At 39.3% G+C, this 20,413-nt stretch overlaps 4 protein-coding genes across 4 annotated transcripts; all 4 read left to right on the top strand.

Annotated features, from left to right (window-relative positions):
* The first annotated feature begins 2,725 nt into the window (after positions 1-2,725).
* On the top strand, positions 2,726-9,423 carry LOC116214299 (DEAD-box ATP-dependent RNA helicase 5). Its single transcript, XM_031549706.1, has 13 exons — positions 2,726-3,368; positions 3,732-3,856; positions 4,515-4,622; positions 5,432-5,512; positions 6,086-6,164; positions 6,481-6,566; positions 6,641-6,697; positions 6,785-6,852; positions 6,970-7,038; positions 7,146-7,239; positions 7,973-8,137; positions 8,231-8,323; positions 8,997-9,423. The coding sequence occupies exons 1-13, from the start codon at positions 2,852-2,854 to the stop codon at positions 9,090-9,092; spliced, it is 1,638 nt and encodes a 545-aa protein (XP_031405566.1). The 5' UTR covers positions 2,726-2,851; the 3' UTR covers positions 9,093-9,423.
* A 373-nt stretch (positions 9,424-9,796) lies between these two features.
* Positions 9,797-13,655, top strand: LOC116214292 (disease resistance protein RPM1-like). The gene is made up of 3 exons (XM_031549695.1): positions 9,797-9,981; positions 10,079-10,125; positions 10,238-13,655. The coding sequence occupies exon 3, from the start codon at positions 10,524-10,526 to the stop codon at positions 13,347-13,349; it is 2,826 nt and encodes a 941-aa protein (XP_031405555.1). The 5' UTR covers positions 9,797-9,981; positions 10,079-10,125; positions 10,238-10,523; the 3' UTR covers positions 13,350-13,655.
* Positions 13,656-14,225: 570 nt separating this feature from the next.
* Positions 14,226-15,801, top strand: LOC116206150 (protein BREAKING OF ASYMMETRY IN THE STOMATAL LINEAGE). The gene is made up of 4 exons (XM_031538937.1): positions 14,226-14,562; positions 14,922-15,017; positions 15,141-15,262; positions 15,575-15,801. The coding sequence occupies exons 1-4, from the start codon at positions 14,233-14,235 to the stop codon at positions 15,672-15,674; spliced, it is 648 nt and encodes a 215-aa protein (XP_031394797.1). The 5' UTR covers positions 14,226-14,232; the 3' UTR covers positions 15,675-15,801.
* Positions 15,802-18,258: 2,457 nt separating this feature from the next.
* Positions 18,259-19,119, top strand: LOC116206144 (disease resistance protein RPM1-like). Its single transcript, XM_031538925.1, has one exon. It carries the CDS (start codon positions 18,259-18,261, stop codon positions 19,117-19,119), a length of 861 nt encoding a protein of 286 aa, XP_031394785.1.
* Positions 19,120-20,413: the final 1,294 nt, after the last annotated feature.

Genomic DNA, 20,413 nt, shown 5'->3' with positions numbered 1-20,413 from the left:
CCTACTAAAGACGCAAAGAAAGAGGGGAAGTTTGTCATAAAATAATGGGTAACTCGATATAATTTTTGTACCTATAAAAAAGATATCTTATAATAATTATAATTTGTAGATCATTTATATTTGAATTATATACATACACATCAAAAAGGTAAAAGAAAATCGATTTATTTGCCTAATTTAAATTTTTTGTAGGGCTGAAATTTTAAATAAAAATTCAATCAATGTTGTCATTTTCAATGAACAATCAAGTTTCTCTTAACACATGTATGTATACAAATGCACAACTTCCCGTATGGAAATTATCAAAAAAAGTTCTTAAGAAAACATCAATGTGGGTTGGTTTAAGCAGTTTGGCGTTTGTTCCGCTTAAGTAAGGTCTCGGGGTTCGAGTCCTTGTAAATGTAGAAAATTCACGCTGTGAGAGTTTTACCCCTTAGTAGTCGACCCCACTCGACTGGATTAGTCAGGGATCAATTGAGTTTCCGGATATCAGAGTTCACGTCAGAAAATATCTTTTCAAAATTTTTCACAAGTAATTACATACATAAATCTAAATTGTAAGGAGGTTTAAAATTAAGGAAAAAGCACACATTTCATGTTAAAAATAAATCCCGCGCAAGGCACGAGTTTATTGGCTATTTATAATTTCATTAAATTTGTTGAATTATATAAAGTGAATAATTACATTGTATTTCGATAATATGAAAATTTAAATAAACTAATAAAAATAGCCTTTTTTATATTATATATCTAAAATAAATATATGATCACTTGTCTACTAATAATTATTAAAATAATTCTCAAAATAGATTTTTGTGTATATATACATATGTATATATATTTCTAGGACATATATATTTATTTTTTATTTTGTTCATGTGAATTAACATACATATTTCGATATATAGAAATAATCTATACATTATTTTGATATATACTATTATTCCAATCATATTCAATAGGGTGATACAACTTTGTATATATATATATAGATTATAATTATGAGAGTTAAAATGCACTTTATCACCCGACCTATTAAGTGAGTTTAGGTTTGCCCCTTAACCTTCAAATATTTGGGAAGTATCCACCGACCTCATTTGGAAATAAGCAAGATGTCCCCTCAATCAAATTTCAACCAAAATTTCGGCAAAAAAATTACACATGCCACTCATATGTCGTATTAAAAAGGACAAAATTGTCACTCTATCAACTGATTAGCTAAAAAAAAAAGAACTGAACAGTTAAATTTGTGGATTAGGGCACCGCTCCTCCACCCACTTTCTTCTCCCAATAAGTGGGATAAAGTTTACATTGTTCACTCGATGCCTATATAATCCAATTAAAGGAGCTATAATGCTATTCCTGAGGATTGCTTTGTTGGAATCGGGCAGGGTGGGTGTAAATGAGGGTGTGTACGAACCCGGGTATACTAAGAACCAATCGGAACCTACTCATTAGGGTAGAATCCAAATAACTCGTATTGAAAATAGGATAGGATCCGGTTATTAAAATAAGAGACCTGTGAAAATTAGTTCCGATTCTTGCATCTATGGTACCCAGAATCGGAACTGATATATGGACATGGATAATAATTTCCTCTATTATATATATATATAGTTATATTTAGATATTCTTATATTTTAAAAAATCTAAATCTATGTCGACATTATGTTTTGCGTGATTATTAATTATGGATGAGACATTTTTTATTTTATTTAACGATACAAAAAAATTTACAGATTTCAACAGGGTACTCAAACATGTGGTATAATACAAGTTTCAGATAAGTTCCGGTTCCAGGATTGAATATGATAGGATTTGGTTCCAAAATTTTGGAACATATCCTTTATTGGATAGAATCTAGGTATCGTAAAAATACAGGGTACCCGGACCCGCACACCCCTAGGCGTAAATTATTAATTGACAACTCGCGCGAGTGGCATAATCCCTCGTTTGGCTAGAATTCTGAGTGAAATCTAATTGAGAGGATACCTTACTTATTTTCAAGTAAGGTTAGGGGTAATCCGTAAAAAATTGAAAGTTAGGGGGCAAATTTATACTCACTTCATTGATCGGGTGATAAAGTGCATTCAACTCTAATTATAATTATTTAAAAATACTTTTCATAGATTTAGAAAGAACAATAAGAATTAATGCCTGCGCGTAGGGCGAATACGATCCTTATTTAAATATATATCTATACTTTCTGTTGACTATTATACTCATATAATTTATATTATATTATTTAAAGACCCTTAGATTAAGGACATATACATACTAAAAAAATTACTCTCTTTCACTTCTCTCTCTCCCCCTCCCTCTCTCATCTTATCTCTCGCCCTCCTCTCTTGCATTCTTCTTATATTATTTAAGGACATATATTAAGAGCATACATGATTAATTGATCCAATCTTTATTCCATTTCTTTTCCCTTCTTCATTTAGTGTTCTCCGATTATTCAGACATAAATTCTAACTAATTTAATTTCGCGAACGCTTATCTAAATACATTTGAGAATATATTGCAAAATCACTTTAAATGACTACCCAAATAATAATATATAAGCAGCATGAAATGACGGCTCACCACGAGCTGAGCAAAAGGGGCAACGGTGAACTCTTGTAGAACGAGCGGAGGGCTTTTGTCCATAGAAGTTACGAGAGGATACCGGTTGCAAATGCGCTTAACGCCGTTAACTGGAAACCGCCCCGCCGTTTGACCATAATCAGAAAGTCAAAACCCTAAACAGCAAGACCTCCTTCCCGTCCTGCCCCGCCTCTTTTGCGTTGGTGTTCGCTCTGCTCCAACTCCCCCATCGCCATTTCCGGAACTCAGAGCTCGAGCTCCTTCAATGGGGAAGAAGTGGAGAGAATCCTCATCGGATAGCGAACCAATTGCCCCCACGGCCATCCCCGAGCAAGAGCTCAAATCAGATAAGAAGAAGAAGAAGAAGAAGAAGAAGAAGAAGGACAAGCACGGAAAGGAGGAGAAAGTGCAGGAGGAGGTCGTAGGATTATCACCAGAGTACCAGAATGGGTCCGGCTATAAGAGGAAGAAGAAGCAGCTGGACGATACCGACCTGGAATTTGAGCTGAAGAGTGACAAGAAGAAGCATAAGAAGGGAGATTCAAGTGACAGTGGAAGTGGTGGGGCCGACGAGGAGGTGAGGGAGGGGAACGTGGTGGTGAGCGGGAAAGATGTCAAGAAACCGAAGTACATTCCGGTGGAGTCGTTCGAGGGCTCGAAGCTGCCCGGGGAGGTGCTGGAGTGCTGCAAGGGGTTTAAGAAGCCCTCTCCGATACAGTCAAGAGCATGGCCTTTCCTGCTAAACGGCCGCGATTTCATCGGGATCGCCGCGACTGGGTCAGGTAGGTTTGCCGAGGCTGGGAGTTAGTACTTACCTGTGTATACAATCCATGAATGAACTTGAACTGGCTGATTCGTGAGCATTCAAGTGGTTCTACTGTATGCCGTTAATGCTACGAGTTATCTAAATGTTCTTTGCTTGAATTAGTTGCTTCGTGTGTATTCAGTAAGAAAATGAATTGACTTTGCATAAATGCACGCCTCCGATGGAAATTACCGAATGATATGAATTCGCGTGATTTGACACGAAGCCACTAATATCATGATGTTCTTGATTATACTGATATATGAATTCGGTCCTTAGATATTGGAGAGTGTGAAAGTGGGTTTTGCTGATGGAGTTTGATATTTTGCTGTGGTTTTAGGTAAAACCTTGGCTTTTGGGATACCGGGGATTATGCATGTTTTGAACAAGAGGAAGGGGAAGATGTCCAAGGGGAGGAGTCCACTTTGCCTTGTTTTATCACCTACGAGGGAGCTGGCTCAGCAGGTATGTCCGAGTTATAAGCTTGTTGTTCTTGGCCTTGAGGATAGAAGTGTTTGACTTATTCTGGTGATAAAATTAGTGTGATGAGTCAGAGTCACATGTTGCAAAGCTTCTACTTTCACCATGCCTAGAACATCGTAAGGATTACAATGCTTGTAAAGGCCACACTGCTGACTGGAATGCTGACTGAAATTCCTGTCAGTGACAGAGTCTGATAGAAAGGAAGCAGGGTCTTCAGGAGCGTAAATTTTCTTGCTTTTGCTTTGTTATACTCCGATTCTTATTGCAGCAGTACATGAGTATTGCTGTGATTTTGTCAACTTCTAGTTTATGTTTGAAATTACACTTCAAAAAATCAAATGAAAGTAAAGCATGGTCATTTTCAAATTTATTAAAAAAAGAGATATTTTTAAGGTTAAACAAAATCACCTAGATACATACGTATACAATCACGTATATTGCTGCAATAACAATCGAGGAATTTTATGAACTTTGACATACTCATTTATACTTTCCCCTCTGATTATCTTTCTGTGGGATTTTCATGTAGATCTTCCTATTTAATGGACATACTTGCTTTCCGGATCATAACTTATAACACATGGGGTTTCACTAATTGTTGACTGTTTTATTGACTCTGTTGACATCTTCTCTTCTGCAGATTTCTGATGTTCTAGTCGATGCTGGAAAAGCTAGTGGGGTAACATCAGTATGCCTCTATGGAGGAACATCCAAAGGACCACAAAAATCTGCTCTTAAGGCTGGAATAGTGGGTGATTTTGATCTTTCACTCTAAATCCACGTGGAATTTCCATTCTTTTATCTGTTATTTGCAGTGTGATTAGATATATATTAGCAAATACTGGAATTGTTGGTGTTGTTAAAATACATGTGCGTTTTCTTCCATTTTTTAGATTGTAATGTTAATAATTTTAAGTAGTTGTGACGTATGTTGAAATTATTACAAACTTGGGTCATTACTTCATCTTGTTGTACTTGAACTTATGTATTGTCTGATTGAAAACTTTTAGTATCAAAAACCAGGATGTTAAGTTGTTGAAAAGGATTGTATGGTGGGTCATTAGTGATGGTTGTTATTCTCCATTCTCTAATGGTGATACCATGCTCTAATACTGCTTGATAGTTAGAGTATGTAATAGAAATTCGCCTGGAGGATAAGAGATCCCATATAGTGAAAAAAGTAGAATAAGCATTTGAAAAGATGGTTAGATACTTTCATGATAGACCCACTGATACTGGTGATAAGATCATTAAATATTTGACAGATGGTAAACTTCCTTAAACAAGTGGCTTGCAATGTGCAAACCATCGAATTTGATCAATGGAGCTGTTTCTGTAAGTTATTGGAGTTGGAGCTTCCTGTTCCTTTTTCTTCTCAATACACTTCCATCTATTTAGATCTTTTGACATTTAAAAATGGCTTTTCTAGTTTTGGTAGCGATACTGCAGTTGTGATAAAGTAGTGCCCTTCTTATTGAATAATGTATTAAGTTGTACTTATTTGTAATATGTAATTGATTACTGAGCTGGAATGTTTAATACCTATACTATCAATAGGACTTCGTGATTGGAACACCTGGACGCTTGAAAGATCTAGTTGAAGAAGGTGTCTGCTGTCTTTCTGAAGTAGCTTTTGTGGTAAGTGGAGAGTCATCTGATGTGTATTTTGTATGTTCACTTGAAAAAACTAAAATGATTTGTGTATTCTGTATGTTCACTTGAAAAAAGTCAAGTGATATCTTCAATTGAAATATGGTTATTTTATTCTTTTGCGTGTTAAGAGTTGGGAGATTGGTAATAGAATGTGCTGAAAAGTTTCATGCTTTATACTAGTCTCCAATTAATTAGGCATATAACAATAGTTTCAAAGTTTGATTGAAATTGTTAGATTTCAGAAGGAAAGCATTCTGCATTAACTTGATAAAAGATTTTGTCTATCATTATCACTGGTTTGCTCAAAGTCAGGCAGAGCATGTTGAGAATCTGACTTTCAACAATTTTTAGCCTCTTTTATTCCGCTATTACAGGATGTACAGGGCCATTTAATTGATCAGACTAGAAAAGAGTATTTCAATTGTAGTAATATTACTCTAATACTGATCGAATTTCTCAATTGTTTTGGTGGAGAATGTAAGATATATTCTTAGAAAAGCAATTGCTGACATTCTGTGAATATCTTTCTGGGCAAGAGTGATATTTGACTTTTTGTAGGTGCTTGACGAAGCAGATAGAATGCTTGACATGGGATTCGAAATGGAAGTTCGCTCTATATTGAGCAAGACTTGTTCTGGTTAGTCTACTTTTCTCTTCCATATTTACTTAGTCCTGTCAACCGTCCTACTGCTTCTTCCCAATTGCTGTCAAAAGTTTGTCTCTTAACACATTTTGACTTACTTTTCTGGCACTTGTCATTCCCATAGAGTTCCGTCCGTTAGGTTCCTTTTCTTTACCAACTGCAAGAATTGTTATACTTATTTAAATTGCCAAGGAAGCACTGTTTTTGAGATTTCAAACTCAAAACTTAATTTAGTTTCATTTTCATTCCGCTTCTATCAAAATTTTGGGTATATATATGTGTTATTGAGAAGTTTCTAAATCATTTTCAGTTCGCCAAATGGTAATGTTTAGTGCCACATGGCCGCTGCCGGTACATCAGTTATCTCAAGAGTTCATGGATCCTAATCCTGTCAAGGTGTGGAATTTAACTTATAATCGACTTTTACCCTCTTCTATATAAAATACCGAAGACTGATGAATTTGCTGTAGGTAGTGGTTGGTTCAGAGGATTTAGCTGCCAATCATGATGTTATGCAGATAGTTGAGGTACTGGTGTTCATAAGAATAAATTTTTCCTTTAGCAATGATGCTCTCAGATTAGTGCTTATAGGACAACTTCTCTTGCATATGTAGGTCTTGGATGATCGTGCTAGAGATGATCGATTAGTGGCTCTACTACAAAAGTATCACAGTTCACAGAGGTACTATGGCTGTGGATCTAATATTTCTATTTGGCAATTGAGGATTGCATGTCTGATATTTGAAGTTCTCATTTATTTTCTGTTGAACTAACAATTAGTGCTTATATGTTTCTTCAGTAACAGAGTACTGGTCTTTGTGTTGTACAAGATGGAAGCTTCACGTGTTGAAAAGATGCTGCAAGGAAGGTCTGATAACATTATTCCATGTATGCATATTTTTTTAGGATAACTGCTGTGCAATGAATGAGACATTCTTATTCTTTCTCTGTCTCTTTTTTCCTTTATTATCCTAGGGGCTGGAAGGTTGTCTCCATACACGGGGACAAAGCACAGCATGACCGTACAAAAGCACTTGCTCTATTTAAGAAGGGAAGCTGTCCTTTGATGGTATGTCAATAATTTTATTCTGTTAGCAACATAGAAGACTGTTATTATGCGTCCTAGGGTGCTTTGCTGGAAAAGCTGTGGTAGAGGGACTGATCTATGAAAAAAACTAATGTCGCAGAAAAGCATGTGAGCTTGTGTCATCTAGTTTAACTAGCCTGTCTCGCTTGTTGGGCTCTTGTAATGTTTTTTCTAGGTTAATCTGTGTTTGTTTGTCATTGTTCAGAAAATTCCTTCCCTGGGTTACATGTACGCTAAGCGGCAATTCCCCAATTAGGATATTTTGACATGCTACGTTAAGGCTTCTGACATGGAGTTTCTCTAGGAAATATCCCGAGTCTTATAATTTTTATCTTTCTATGTTTATTGGCTTTCTTGTCTAGTTACTCTTGCATTATTTGGTCTCCATCAAACATCTATTCTAGATCCTGGTATCCCTAAAGTTCTGTTAGTACCCATCTGAGTCATTTTTGTGCTTCCTTAGTTAATCAAGTAATTTATACAATCTGAAAGACATCTAAACCATAAGGGGGAGAGAGAAACTGAAAAATTTATAACCTTAAGTGTTGGCTTCAGTTAGAAGAAAGAGAGACGAGTGAAGTTTGGTTCAAAACTTGAAAGTGCCAGTCCACGTGTAGGAGCTTGCATATTTGTAGGAAGTGGCTGGAAGATTGTGTTACTTTCAACAGGTCTACAAAATTTAGCTATTTATGTCGGCATCTATGAATTTATGCAGATTGCGACTGACGTTGCCGCTCGAGGACTTGACATTCCGGATGTTGAGGTGGTGATAAACTATAGTTTTCCTCTCACCACCGAGGACTATGTCCACAGAATTGGAAGAACAGGGCGGGCTGGGAAGAAGGGAGTCGCCCATACATTTTTCACAAAGGAGAACAAGGTAAGGATTTGGAATTCTCTTTGGTGATGTGCTGCTTCACTAGTTGAACACTGTAACTGATGAGTCTGTCTTGTTATGGAATTGTCGACTCAGGGACTTGCTGGGGAACTGGTCAATGTACTCAAGGAGGCTGGGCAAATTGTGCCAGAAGCCCTCCTAAAATTCGGTACCCATGTAAAGAAAAAGGTACTTATGATTCGGGATTTTGCTGCTGCCTGTTAGAGCACATAATTATCTTTTCTGCGCATGAAAATGTAGCCGTTGGATGGAATCTAAACTATCTGGTGGTGAAAAAATGGGATGCAGAGAGGAAGCAAATTGTTTACAACGGTAGAAATTAACAGAGAATTGATTACTGAAGGACCTGAGACCCGAGAATAATACATCCTCTCAAAATCCAACCTCATAGATTTAACAGTGATGCCCCCAAACCCCCTATTTATGAATTATAAGCCTTTTCTAAAAAAAACCTAAGAGTTAGTTAGAAATAAACAGTTTATGTACAGTATAATATTACGATAATGTCTCCGAAGCTATGAGTAATGTTGATAGCTTATGACCTCATCCTGTTTGTGGCTACAACAAGGCTAGATTTTGCTCTGAGAGCATCGACACCATTTATAACTTGATTCTAAAGGAATAAATGGTGTTGGGGTTGGACCGAAAAGCTTATTATCATGGGTTTGGTGAATTAGAAGTGCATAGGACTGGAAAGATGTGGCAAAGCACTTCTATCTTAGTTCAGACAGTGAAATGGATTGGGAACCAAAATGAGAAAGGCCCATCTTTTATCTGTGATTAAAGCTACATGGATGGCACTTCCCAGTCTCTGATTGTTATTTTGTCTGTGATTTTGCAGGAATCGAAACTCTATGGGGCTCATTTTCGAGAAATTTCTGCAGATGCTCCAAAAGCTACAAAGATCACATTCAACAACTCCGATGAGGAAGACTGAATGGCGTCAAGCTTTAGTATTAATACTAAGTGTATACTGTTCGATGCAAGATACACATTTATTTCTTTTCTTCATATTCATTGGATCCAAAGAAAGAAAGAGTGTCATCAGGGATTTCTGAAACTGTAGTATGTGGTAGGGAAGGGCCCTAGTTATTTGAAGGCCTCAGTTTTGTGGCATCTTTTATTCGTTATTATCTGTAGCCGGTAGAGATAGTTTCCTCAGCAGCATTGTCAGGATGTAAAAGTGATTCTTTTACAGATTGAAGCCATTACCGGACTGGTGTAATGATCATTGATCCCAGCTTCTTCTGTCCTGGATATTGTATCCATCAACTGACCCGGAGTATTGTTACTTGTTCCGGTGGGGTTGAAAAATGTTTCCATTAATGTTCTGGCACGGTCTGGTTAATCAATTGTGAATAAAAAAAGAAAGGTCATAATAATAATAATAATAATAATAATAAAAGTATAGTGGACCGAAAGACTGAATTCATTCATGCATCTTAATGGGTCTATGATTCTATTTTCAGACACTGGACTTTCTCCTCCCATTGGCTTAATAATATATGCATAAAAATGACTTGTATGCATACGCCAGAGATGACTTCTTCGAAATGCTCGATGCGTCACCATCCATGTTGATGTGGCTGTACCAAAAATGCAAGCAACTGATCTCAGAATCAGTCAGGGAGGAGCGAGGAAGCTGCCTTGCCTATATTGAAGCATTTGTCCATCCATGTTGATGTGGCTGTACTAAAAATGCAAGCAACTGATCTCAGAGCATTCTTAAGCGGTCAGGGAGAAGCGAGGAAGCCGCCTTGCCTATATTGAAGCATTTGTTTATTGGTATCAATAAGAAGCTGATCTGGTTCGTATGAGAGTTCGAGGTAAGTATTTCGTGTTTTGGAGTTGAGCATATGAAAATAACTTCTCTTTGTTTCTTTTTCTTAGTTAATATTTGTTTCCTCACTTTCTTCATTTTAGGCCCTGCAATGCATCTTTGTCTGAGTCACCTCCAGCTATGGTCATTGGTCAGCGACGACTTTGTATATTTTGTATCATTATTTGCCCTTCACATCTCATAAAAAATTTGGTCATTTTCCCATGACATATTGATTGTGATTAACTAATTCATCCTTGCAGGTCTGCTTGGTTTCTTGAGAAGTACGATTTGGCTCCTCAACTCTGTTTCTTAGGCGTTGTTTAGATACGGATTGTAAGCATATTCCCCGTGAGGAAAGTGCAAGGATATTCGCTTAGATTTCGTACACTCAAAAAAAATAATATATATATATATATATATATATAGAGTAAGACCACTGGACATTCGTGAGCACCTCGATAAACCTCGACTTTCAGGGAACATCTAGATGATCCCATCACTGCCAAAATCAACTGCTTGAAGTTGAGGAAGTTGAGGAAGCAGGAGATGGCTGAAGCTGCAGTTAACCATCTCCTTGGTAGGATTGACAACATTATTGAAGAGAAGTTCGCACCCTTTACTGATGTTCGGGAAGAAATAACTTCTTCCAGGCAAGAACTAGACCACGTCAAGGCATTCCTGAGGGTTGCAGATGTAGAGGAGGAGAATGACGATGAGGTCAAAACGTGGGTCAAGCATCTGAGAGATGCTGCATATGAATTCGAGGATGTCCTTGATGAGTATAAACTACTCATGCTGCATGAACCTGGAGAAGGATACCTCAGATTTGCCCACCGATGGGTAAATAACTTCAAAGCTCGTTCCCGTATCATGCCAAACCTCAGGCGCTTGTGCATGAAAATCAGAAGCATCTGTGAAAGGCATCAAAGGCTGTCCCACAAGTTTAGCCAAAATGGAGAACGAGTGAGCACTATTCGTGCAGATAGTACGTGGCAGGATCATCAGTCTGATGCCCTCCTGTTGGACACAGTTGATTTGGTTGGGATAGAAGAGCGCAAGAGTCACCTGATGCAGTGGCTGCTTGGAGGACTCTCAGGGACTGGAGCCATGGCAGTTCATGGAATGGGCGGTTTGGGGAAGACGACTCTGGTGAGGCAAGTCTACGAGGACCCCGAAGTGAAGAAACACTTTGAGGTACGGGCGTGGGTTACTCTTTCTCCATCTTTTGATACGAAAGATCTCCTCAAGGACATGTTCCGGCAACTCTCCAGTGAGCCGAGGAGGAAAGCTCCCAGAAGAGAGGGTGTAGCGAGCATCAACTTCCTGAAGATCTCAATCAAGAACTTGCTGCTCAAAGGAAGGTTCTTGGTCATTCTTGATGATGTGTGGCACGCGGATAGATGGGAAACTGTCAAGTACTTATTTCCCAATAATGATTGCGGCAGCCGAGTAATGCTAACCACACGGCATGTTGAGATTGCAGCAGCAGCCTGCAAGCATTTGGTTGGGGAGGCCTATAATCTTATGCCCTTATCGAACGAGGAATCTTGGAAGCTTTTCTGCAGGAAGACATTTCAGGGGAACCCATGCCCTCCTCATTTAAAGGATATCTGCACGGATATCTTGAAGAAGTGCGAGGGGTTGCCCCTTCCAATTGTGGCCATAAGTGGTGTCTTGGCTACGAAAGGTACACACAGAAAAGACGAGTGGGACTTAGTTCTGCGCAGTCTTCGTTCTCTTGATGGCAATGACCGTTTGAAGAAAATCAACAAGGTACTCTCCCACAGTTTTAATGATCTTCCTTACTACCTGAGATCATGTTTTTTGCACTTGAGCGTGTTTCCTGAAGGACATGTAATCGAAAGTGCAAGGCTGATTAGGCTGTGGGTGGAGGAACGGTTCATTGAAGTGAAAGCAGGTATGACTATGGAAGAAGTTGCAGAGGACTACTTGAATGAGCTCCTGAGCAGAAACCTGATGCAGGTTGCAGAAACAACGAGTGATGGGAGGATCAAAAGGTGCCGCATCCACCACCTCTTGCGGGATATGGCCATCTCTAAGTCGGAAGAGCAAAGCTTCGCGGTGGCAGTGGATGAGCAGAACCCACTTTGGCCTGAAAAGGTTCGCCACCTTTCAATGCACGGCATTTTTCAGCATTTGCCAGAGCAGAGATCGATTTCACATCTCCGCTCTCTGTTCACTTTTGGAGTCGACAAGTCTTCCATAAAGGCAGCCCTATCTCATCTGAAGCTGCTTGCAGTCTTGGACTTGCAATATTCACCTCTGAATAAGTTTCCGATACAAGTAGTTGACATGTATTTCTTGAGGTATCTGAGTTTGCGGTACACCCATGTACAAACTATTCCACGTTTGATAGGGAAGCTCGAGTATCTAGAGGTACTGGATCTTAAACATACCAATGTGATAGAATTGCCAGTTGAGATCATGAAGTTAAGGCGACTCAGGCATCTCCTCGTTTATCGGTATGAATTGGAGTCCTATGTGCACACTAAATACGGGTTTAAGACCCTTGCTGGTATCGGAGCTCTGCAGTCTCTGCAAAAGCTCTGCTACATAGAGGCAGATGACGAGAGGAGCCGCATCATGGTGCAAGAGTTAGGGAACCTAACTCAGCTACGAAGGCTGTGCATCCTCAAGTTGAAGGAGGAAGATGGAGCAGCTCTGTGTTCGTCCATTACGAAGCTGACCAATCTACGTGCTTTATCCGTTTCCTCACTCAAAGAGGACGATGTTCTCGACATGCAACACCTCTGCTTTCTGCCTCCACTGCTCCAAAGGATTTACCTGACAGGCCATTTGGAGGCATTACCTCGCTGGCTTTGCTCCATGAACACTCTGATCGCTCTTCATCTGAAATGGTCTCAGCTGAAGGATGATCCTCTTCCGTCACTCCAAAGACTGCCCAATCTCGTGCATCTGGAGCTGCTTAAGGTGTATGACTGGGAGGTACTCCACTTTGAGGGCAAAGGATTCCGTAAGCTTAAGAAATTAGGCCTCGATCTTTTTGATAGACTCACATGTATAGAGGTGGAGGAGCAGGCCATGCCCGGGTTAGAGCAGCTGATTATACAGAGGTGCAAGTTACTGCAGAACGTCCCACTGGGAATTGAGCACCTGACCCAGCTCAAAGTGGTGGAATTTTTGGACGTGCACGATGAACTAGTCAGGAAACTCAAGCGTGATGAAGCGAGTGAAGACTGCAAGGAGGTTGCACACATTCCCGAGCTTCGTTATGGCTTCTGCAGGGATGGTTGCTGGGATGTCGAGACAGTTAAGAGATCGGGTGGGGAAGAGTGTTCTTCTTCTCAAGAAACTTTCACCTCGGGGGAGCTGCCCCGTTGTTGGAAGTGATGGATTACTAGCTCAATGTAGTTTAATGTTTCTCCTAAGTCCCCGAAAACCATCTACCTCATATGCTCAGATAATGGAATTCTATATCTATCTCTTGTTATCGATTACCTTTTTATCTGCTTGTATCTGTTTGTCAACGTTTGATGTTGTCGAAATAATTAGTTGACGGGAAATGTTCTGTCACCTTTCAAATGAACATTCGCTCATTGGCATTGGGATGTTTGGAGCCCTTGGCTTGTACTTTTGCCGACTTTTAACATACTTTTCAGTTTCCTTTTCGAATTTTCTGAAGAGTAGATCTGTTCCTATCTTTGTAGTTATTGATAATATATGAATTGCCTATCACATTCCAAATCTGATTCCGGCCTACCAAATAGGTCCTTAATTTTAATGGCTATTATGGCTCATTACTCGGACTGGGAACAAAGAAGCTAGATGTAAAATTGTCGAAGCTTTCATTAGATTCTTCTCTGTTTGAGAATGTCAATGAAAACATATATTATCCCCATTGGAGTGTATATATTAGTACATATATGTATATATAAATACTCGTGGAGCTTGCCATTTATATCTCCATTTATTTCTCTTTTTACCAAATTGGCTGTTAATAATGTAATTAATCTTTCATTTATGAATTCTCTTTTCAAATTCAAATATTCACTCCTGCCCTCTTCTTCCTGCTGATCGTTGATATTGAGGATGATTTGGGTGTGACGGAGCATTGTTCCGAGACTGCAGCTTTCTCTCGGGGTACAAGAGAAATGCATTCAACAAGTGATCCATTTATTGTATTTTTGACAGGGCAACTCGTATATTTTGATATCCTTTTGTTGTTCCGCAGAGCAAGACTGGTGAATTTCCTTCATCTACTCCGAATAGAAACATGGCTATTGTCTCGGAAGCTGGGAAAGAACGGGATAAAAGCAAGAGAAGTTTTCCGAGCCACAAGAGAAGCGAGAAAGATAGAGGTCAAATCCATGGCTCCGAAAGTTGTATGAATCGGGCCTTAGCCGAAAACTGGCCAAATGACTCTAGTTGGGCAAATTCTACTGATGAAGATTATATCGTCTTCCGCATTAGAGAGGACGGAGTGCTCGATGTGGTTGAGGACCGTAAGCAAGAAGCAGCGAGCCCAAACCCTCTTCATAAAGTTGGAGAAAATTCAAGGTCTGTCAATCCGAAGGTTAGGATAAACTGTCTTGATAATGAATCAGTTGGTCCGGTCATGTAACGATATAAAGATATTTTTGACTGGTAATTATTCCAAAAAATACTATTTTTGATTATTCTCAAAGGAGAAGATTTTTTTCAATATAGAACACTCATGTCAATAAAATCATTTGAAACCCTTACTGGAAAAATGATCACACCGCCCATCACATTAAGGGAGCAGGCCATGCCCGAAGTTTTTAGAAGGTCAGCGATCTATTATATTACGTCCTATTCCAATCAGGAATAAAAATTGGAGTAGGAGTTGTGGATATATCCGAAAATTGAATTAAAACTACAAGTCTACCATAATCGTTTAATAATCATACTTTTTCATGCAAATAACTTGATTTTTCCGGTTAGAGTGCGGAGCCAGTCCAGCGGTGCAATTATGGTCAAATTTCAAACAGGGATCGAGAAAGAACAGCAGACAGCAACTTGATGATTTCTGAGAATCAGGTATGTATCAAGCTTTTATTCCAAGTCTTCTTGTACATGAAAGAAAAGATTGTATGCATTATTCTCCTATAATACTTGGAATCCAATTATTTTGGCCTTCTGCATTCTTTCTTTTCGATATAGAATGATGAGATGGGAGAAGAAAGCACGAGAATGAGATACGACCAAATTGAGTTAGATGAAGAAAACGAAGGGGCACAAGGAAGACAATCAGCCGGTAGTGATGGCTCATTTAGCTTTCCCGGGTAAGCACACTTTTGCTGTACAGGTTTTGCATTCAAAAACCAGGGTAGGGTCACTTACGGTACGTTTGGTTTCAGAGTTAAAATAATTTTGATTTTGATTGTGGAAAATGACAAAATGTTGTGTAGTGTGTTGAGTTAAAGTTAAAGTTAAAATTTTTGACTTGGGAAATGTGTATTTTTGTTGTGTAGTGGGTTGAGTTAAAGTTAAAGTTAAAAATTTTGTGATTTTAACCCTGAAAACAAACGGACCGTATGTAGCTGTTATCAGAGACCATGACGATGATGAACGAAGTTTTGGATATGTAATTGCAGATTAGGATGGGATTGGATTGGCAGCCCAGTTGAAATGCCACAACCAGTTGAAAGAAGGCGTCGGACCCTTCGTATTCTTTTTCATTGCTTTAAATTCTGAACATGAAAGGAATGAGCTACCACTTGCTTTTGCTCTCTGTGATGTCTGTTTTGTGGTAAAATAGCAGATACTGAACTATACCATGCAGGATTCGACTTGCGAAATGAAATGAAACCTGCTTAAAATAGACCCACAACTAGTCTATATTTGATGCTGAGTTAGGACGACTTTGGAGATATGTTGGTTCTGTAGAATGAAAATGTTGATCACAATCTACAGTTACAAAATTGTTGCTTACCCTCCAAGCAAAATGGATTTAAATCAAACAAGCTAAAAAGAACGGAGTCAGATCAGCTCCATGGTTGCTCTTCATATTTACTAGCTGAGAGACATTTATCAAGGATAGCTCCAGCAAACACCGAGAGAATAAACTACAAATTTGACAAGAAAGCAGATACTTTAAACCATACGATGTTGTCCATGTTTTGAAGAGGATTCTCAAATGTATGCTCAACTTGGGCCACCCTTCGCGTACCAAGTTATAAATTTTAAATACTGTGGTTCGATGGTTAGGTCTTGGATCACTGCTGGAGTTACTGCTGAGAAATAATTTCTCAATTCCAATTGCAAGCTATGTGAATCATGCAGAGCCTCTGGTGGAGAGTTGTGTAAGGTGCACATGTTTTATTGGTTCCACGGACATGACCTGTTTCAACCTTTTTACTAGAAAATACCCATTAAACCAAGTGTTTGCGACTTCCTGATGCTGCATGACATATTACTCATTTCAGTTGGTTCTTTACTTCCATCTCCGATGTTGTGTGTTGGGTCTGTGTCCTGCAATGTTCCCATTACTTCAATATTTGATCCATTTGGAAGATGAAAGTTACCGTTTTGAGAATATAAAAATGTCTATGCTCGGATATATAATAATAAACAGATACCATGATCAGAACAGTCTTCCCACAAACTTATTAGCCCCCGGTAGAAGGAAACTACCATTTTGAGAATATAAAAATGTCTACGCTCGGATATATAATAATTGACAGATACCACGACCAGAACAGTCTCACCACAAACTAATGGTAGAAGGAAACTAACACAGAAACTTCGGGCTAATTTCTTGAATATAATTTTGAATGGAAGCAGCTTCTAAAGTCTTCCTTATTACACCAAATTACCCTTTCTGTTTCTCGCTCCGGTTGTCATGGAACTGCAGTGATTTGAGAAATTCCAAGCAAGTGGCTTGGTCATTAGAAGTTGTTTTTCCTACTATTGGCTTTGATATTGGATCTCCAGCTAATGGAAAGTGACAAGAGTCATATTTTTATCAGAAGCATTACTCACCACATAAAGGAAAAACTTTACCAGAAAGATCACTCATGTTTTTAATAGAAATCTTCGATTTTGTCTATCTGCTGATGGTGTTTTGTGCAAAAGACGTCTTTGATTTGTTTAATTCCTTCAAGAGGGGTCTCTTTTGACCGATTTTATTATAATTTTCATGCCAAAGTGGACTCATATATCATTTTCCTACAGGAAATGTACGAGTGGGATTGAACTGTGCATAAACCAAACCGAGAAAAAGAAAATTGGCCAACTTGGAACAATCGGACAGAGAACACAAACATGAAACATCATCCAGTCGATTTGCTGAGTCGGTGCTTAAAAACTGGGGCTGGAAGTATCCAAATCAAGAACTATAGGTCTACACCATGCCTTTTGAGAAACAAACTTCTACGGGGTATCACTGTTCTCTAAGGTGTGGCAACTTCTAGCGACCTTCTAGGCGGCATTTGATATCAGCGTACTTTACTCTGAACTTTTCTCTGGGTAGTTGGGCCGATATAATGTAGAAATTCACTATTTCTTCATTTGAAAACCACAGGAAATTCAGCACAAAGGTTAAATTTGAAGACAGCTAATCATAACATAGCTCACTAGTCATAATATAAACAAGAATATCCTTATTGCAAGAGAAATTGAATTTTGGAATTCAATAGACTGAGTAAATCTCTGAGGAACTTGATATGATCATAAGGCAGTTACTATGAGGTCCCCTACGGTTTGATGTCGAGGAAGTGAAAAATGGCAGAAGGTCCAGTGACCTTTCTGCTGAACAAGCTGTCAAGCTTGTTAGAGAATGGGATCCCATTCTTTGGCAACATTTAGCAGGAGTTGATTCATGTGAGAGATGAACTTGCACGTGTCAAGGCCTTCCTGAGGACTGCAGATTCTCCGACAGAAAGTGATGATGAAGTCAAAGTATGGGTCAAACAAAGCAGAGATCACGCTTATTGCATCGAAGATATTCTCGATGAATTTAAACTCATCTCGATGAATGAGCATGAGTATGGGAATCATGGATTGTTCTCTAAGGTTTCTTGGAACATTAAGATCATCAAAGCTCGTTACCGGGTTGTATCTGAATTCAGACGTGTCAGTTCAAGGATCCAAAGCATCTGTGAAGGGAACAAAAGGCTCTGGCACAAGTTCAAGAAGGTTGGACAGCTCACACGAACTGGTGACTATGAAAATCCATCACACGACCAACGAGGGGTGTCCCCTTCTGTCAGACACAGCTGATCTCGTCGGCATTGAGGAGCCCTAGAAGCAGTTTCTGCAGTGGCTGGTTGAAGGTCCCATGGACAGGGAACTAATATTGGTGGTCAAGATGGGAGGGCTTGGGAAGACAACCCTCGCAAATCAAGCCTTTGATGATCCAGCAGTGAAGAAGCATTTTGCTGTTCGTGTTTGGGTGACGCTTTCTCCATCCTTCCAAGACCGAAGAGCTCCTCAAGGACATCTTCAACAGGTTGCCAGTCAGACCAGAAAATCGACTCCAAGAAGAGCTGCAGACACCTCGAACTGTGACTGGCCGAAAATGATGATAAAGAGCGTGCTGCTTAACAAGAGGTACCTGATATTTCTTGACGATATCTGGCACAAAAGGAAATGGGATGCCATCAAATACGCATTTCCAAATGACAAGCATGGCAGTAGGCTGATGCTCACCATGCGAAACAATGACGTGGCATCAGCCTCCTGTGCAAATTTTGGCTGGAAGGTCTATGAACTAATGCCCTTGCCTGAAGAGGAGTCCTGGAAGCTCTTTTATAGAAAGACATTTGAGGCGAACAGTTGCCCTCCTAACTTAGAGGTCATCAGCAAATTTATCTTAAGAAAGTGCGAAGGGTTGCCCCTCCCAATCGTGGCTATTGGTGGTGTTCTGGCTTCGAAAGACATTCGTAGAGTCGATGAGTGGGACCTTGTCAGGAGAACACTACGAGTGGAGATTGACAGCAATGACCGGCTGAGAAAAATTAACAAGGTGCTATCACTCAGTTTTGATGATTTGCCTTACTACCTGAAGTCGTGTTTCCTGCACTTGAGTGTCTACCTGGAGGGTCATGTGATCAAGTGCATGAGTTTGATTAGATTACGGGTGGCAGAAGGATTTGTCCAAGAAAAGAGAAGGCAGGACCTTGGAAGAAGTTGCCGGTGACTACCTTAATGAACTCCTGAACAGAAGTTTGCTGTAAGTGGTCAAGGCAGCGAGTGATGGATGGGTAAAACTATGCCGCATGCACCACCTGTTGCAGCAAATTGCCATCAGAACGTCGATCAAGCAAAGCTTTCTGCAAGGCTAGATGAACAGAACTCTGAATGGCCTGATAATTGTTTGCCGCCTTTCAATACATGGCAAGTTTCAGATTTCAGATTGGAACAGGTCATTCTCTTGACTTCGCTCCTTGTCCACGTTTGCTGTGGACAAACAATCAGCAAAAAAAAGCAGCAGTCCTGTGTGCTCCCAAGCTGCTTGCCGTGTTGGATTTGCGAGCTGCTCCCTTCAGGAAATTTCCGGTCCAAGTTGTTGACATGTATTACCTAAGGTACCTGAGTTTCAGGAGCAGCGAAGTAAGAACGGTTCCAAGATCAATAGGAAATCTTCAGAATCTAGAGACGCTTGATCTGAAGCATACGTATGTCACTGAACTGCCCATTGAGAAGATCAGGAAGCTCCAACGACTTCGACATCTGCTCGTGTACCACTATGAAACTATTTCCTATTCACACTCCAAGTATGGTTTCAGGACACTCGCAGATATTGGGTGTCTGCAATCTCTGCAAAAGCTCTGCTACATGGATGCATTGCGAGGGATATTGGGAATCTGACCCAGCTAAGGAGGTTGGGCATCCTCCAATTGAAGAAAGAAGACGGGAATGCATTTTGCTCATCAATTGGAAAGTTGACCAATCTGTGTGCATTGTCTATGTAATACCCCATATTTCTTTTACCATATTGAGTTTATAAGGAAATTATTCTTTTAATTTTGGAAGTAAAAGAAAAAAAGTTGGTTCTGTAATTATTCTTGATTTTGATCCAATAAATAAATTTTCTAAAGTTGATCCTCTGTATATTTATTCGTGCCTCCCTCAATATTTGCTTCTGCCAATCAATTGATTTGTTTAAAATTGCTATGATTATGAATTTCTAAACCCATTCATATGCTTTCATTTTCCACTCGCTCCTTTGTGATTTGATCTGCTACCGAAAAGTTGATTTATTAGACATTCTAATAAATATCCAAAATCTGATTTTAACTTCCACAATATCTCTTTTGGTAATTGCAATCAATTCATGGTCAAATTGTTTTAATTGAGAGAAAATTGTCTTTATATATGATTTCCTATATATATATATATGTACATGATTTCCTTCTTATCAAATCCCACATCGGAAAAGAAAAGGAAAATCCATGGGTTAATATATGGCTTGGATACCACCACTTATCAGC

This window comes from Punica granatum, chromosome 1, assembly GCF_007655135.1.
Source record: "Punica granatum isolate Tunisia-2019 chromosome 1, ASM765513v2, whole genome shotgun sequence".
Classification (NCBI taxonomy): domain Eukaryota; kingdom Viridiplantae; phylum Streptophyta; class Magnoliopsida; order Myrtales; family Lythraceae; genus Punica; species Punica granatum.
This window is presented reverse-complemented; position numbering and strand designations above follow the sequence as displayed.